General features: G+C 47.3%; 1 protein-coding gene across 1 annotated transcript; it reads right to left on the bottom strand.

The window, feature by feature from the left end:
• Positions 1 to 1,672: 1,672 nt before the first annotated feature.
• Positions 1,673 to 3,019, bottom strand: LOC121745840 (probable inactive receptor kinase At5g58300). Its single transcript, XM_042139786.1, has 3 exons — positions 2,890 to 3,019; positions 2,592 to 2,692; positions 1,673 to 2,483 (listed from the first exon to the last, which is right to left on the bottom strand). Exons 1-3 carry the CDS (start codon positions 3,017 to 3,019, stop codon positions 1,875 to 1,877), a joined length of 840 nt encoding a protein of 279 aa, XP_041995720.1. The 3' UTR covers positions 1,673 to 1,874.
• Positions 3,020 to 3,312: the final 293 nt, after the last annotated feature.

Here is a 3,312-nt window from a genome sequence, read left to right as displayed (position 1 = left end):
GCATCGGATCGTCTTCACAAAGACGGGCCACCTAGGGTATATCCCATCCGCCAAGTAGTAGCCCATATCATGCCGGTTGCCGTTGGCGACAAAACTGATGGCCGGACCGACGCCCTGGCACTGCTCGTTGAATAGGGGCGACGAGTTGAGGACGTTTAGGTCGTTGTTCGAACCGGCTATCCCAAAATACGCATGCCAAATCCACAGCCGGTAATCAGCTACGGCCTCGAGGATCATCGTGGGATTCTTTCCCTTGTAGCCGGTCGAGTAGAACCCCTTCCAGGTAGCGGGACAGTTCCTCCACTCCCAATGCATACAATCTATGCTGCCTAACATTCCCGGGAACCCATGCTGCTCCCCATGCATCCTCAGCAGATCCCGACAATCTTCGCGGGTAGGCTTTCGGAGATACTGATCACCGAATACTTCAATCACGGCTTGACAGAAATACTTCAAACATTCCAGGGAAGTCGTCTCACCGATGTGGAGGTACTCGTCCCACATGTCTGCCGCGCCTCCGTAAGCCAACTGCCGGATTGCCGCAGTGCACTTTTGAATTGGTGTGTGGCCGGGTTTGCCAGCAGCATCGTGCCTGAAGCGGAAATACAGATATCGTTGCTCCAAGGCATTAACAATACGCATAAACATGGCTCTGCTCATCCTAAAACGTCGCCTGAAAATGTTGGCGTTGAACCGCGGCTCCTCTGCGAAGTAGTCTTCTTATAGGCGCTGATGTGAAGCTACGTGATCACGATCAATCGCTTGTCGGCGATGGACAACTGGCCGATGTCGAGGTACCGCCGGCTGCAAGGCTCTTTGCATCCATTGGTCTATCCCGCGGTTGGTATATGCCTCAAACGCTTCGGCCATTCGACGTTCGTACTCCTCAGCGTCCCCCCCACTACCTCCACTACCATCACCCGCGTTACTCATTTCTCGATGTTGATCTTGTATAGAAATTAAGATAGAGAGAGTACTCGTTAATACAAATGGTGCGAATGAAAATGAAGTGCAAATCGCGTATATATAGTGTCTCGAAAATTTAAAAAAAAAACAAAAAAACCGCTGGGCGATGCGCTGGGCGATCCCGACGCTGCAATGGCGCCGAGCGGATCGCCCAGCGCCCGTCGACCGCCTAGCGCTAAGCGATTTTTAATTCCGAAAAACCGCTCGGCGGTTTTCGGAAGCTGCAATGGTTCGCCTAGCGACCGCCTAGCGCCGGCGCTCGGCTAGGCGGTGCGCTAGGCGCCATTGTGGATAGCCTAATCACAATTCCATTAGATTAAATAGTAAGGATAAAATGGTCAATGTAGATTAAATCCTTGTTCCAAATCAACATTATCAAGCAGATATAGAAAATAAACAAGTTTATATCATGCTATACCGAACACCAAACTAATATTAGAAATGCAGTTTATTCTGGAGGACAAAGTTGCAAGATATAAGCTAAGCATCCAAAACCAATACCCAAATTTGGGCTATTGATAAACCCAAGTGAATTAATTAGTATGTTTCCTCCAAAAAGATCAATAGACGAAATTAATGTGAAATCTTTGACTCTTATCTAAGCAGCAAAAACGCAATCGTTTATTACATAGTACATAGTATGTTATTAATCTACTCTAATTCTCTAAACAGAGTAACTATTAAGCTAAACATAAAAGAAACAAGGTAATATAATAGAGAGATGTTAGCCCTCTTTAGGAAATGACAAAATGGTCGCTACACAACACAACTACACTTCAAATCTCATCACATCACAACCAACAAACACAATCAAAATCAAAATCAAAATCAAAATCAAAATCAAAATATTGTCTAGTAGTTGTACTAGTTGATATACATATTGGACACTACAATCCCCCTCCCCTGTCTCACGGCGTCTGGCCGTTGTCCTCGGACGACGGCCTATTCTCCACATCGGGATGTCGAACCCTCTCCATCATCCCGACCACCTCATCCATCGACGGCCTCGCCTCCGCCACCTTGGCCACGCAGCAGAAGGCGATCTGCAGCATCTGCACTAGCTCCTCCTCGACCCCGCCTTGCTTGATCAGCTCCACATCGAAAACCTCAGCCGTCCACTCCTCCCCCACCACGGACCTCACCCACCTCGGCAGATCAACCACCTTCTCGTACCCCGGGTACCTCACCGGGCTCAGCATCTCGAGTAGCACCACACCAAAGCTGTAGACATCCGACTTGTGCGTGGCGGCCTTCTTGGCCTCAATCACCTCCGGTGCTCTGTATCCGGCCACGCGATACTTGACGTCACTGTAGCCTGTTAGCATCGGGCTCAACCCCAAGTCGGAGATGCAGCCGTCGAGGCCTCCTCTTAGGAGTATGTTGGAGGACTTTATGTTGCCATGGATGAACTTCGCCCCGCCTTCTGAGTGAATGTGTGCCACACCTCTTGCTGCTCCGATCGCCACATTTAGCCTCGACTCCCAGTCCAATGCTCCCCCTCCTCCTATCTCGATTTCCTGCAGATAAAGGAGGAGGGTTATACAAGAATATACAGATGAGACAAAATCATTAACAAGACAATATTGGACAAAAATGAGGATAATACAAGAATATATAAATAAAACAGAATCATTATCAAGACGATACATGACAAAAATGAGGATTATACAAGAATACACAGATGAGACAAAATCATTAACAAGACAATATCGGACAAAAATGAGGACTATACAAGAATATATAAATGAGACAGAATCATTATCAAGACGATACAAGACAAAAATGAGGATAATACAATAATATATAGATGAGACAGAATCATCAACAAGCCGATATGGAACGAAAATGAGGATTATACAAGAATATATAGATATGACAGAATCATTAACAAGACAATATGAGACAAATATTCAAGAAACATACCTTGCAGGGCGGCAGAGAGGCTACCCGAAGGCATATACTCGTAGACAAGAAGCTTCTCGTCTTTAGAGCAATAGTAAGCGAGCAAGGAGACGACGTTGGGGTGGCGGCTGAGGCGGCCTACGTGCTCCATATACTGATCAAACTCCTTCTTCGCAACTCCGGCCCACGCTAAGCTTCCTTGTTTTCGTTACTGAAGAAGCCGATGAGGTCGAGAGATTAGCGTTTCCGACGAAACAGGAAGCAGGGAATCTACGGAGGGATTGAGGAATGGTGCCGGTAAGTGAATTGTAGCTGACATTGAAAAGATTGAGAGATGGAATGTCTAAATCAGGGAGATTTCCGGTGAAAGAGTTGGATTGGAGGTTGAGCACGGCGAGCCTCGGGAGGCCGGGATGGGGCCGGAGAGGTTGTTGCGTTGTAGGT

The sequence above is a fragment of the Salvia splendens genome, chromosome 8, assembly GCF_004379255.2.
Source record: "Salvia splendens isolate huo1 chromosome 8, SspV2, whole genome shotgun sequence".
Classification (NCBI taxonomy): domain Eukaryota; kingdom Viridiplantae; phylum Streptophyta; class Magnoliopsida; order Lamiales; family Lamiaceae; genus Salvia; species Salvia splendens.
The sequence above is the reverse complement of the archived record's forward strand: the minus strand, read 5'-3'. Positions and strand labels throughout refer to the sequence as shown.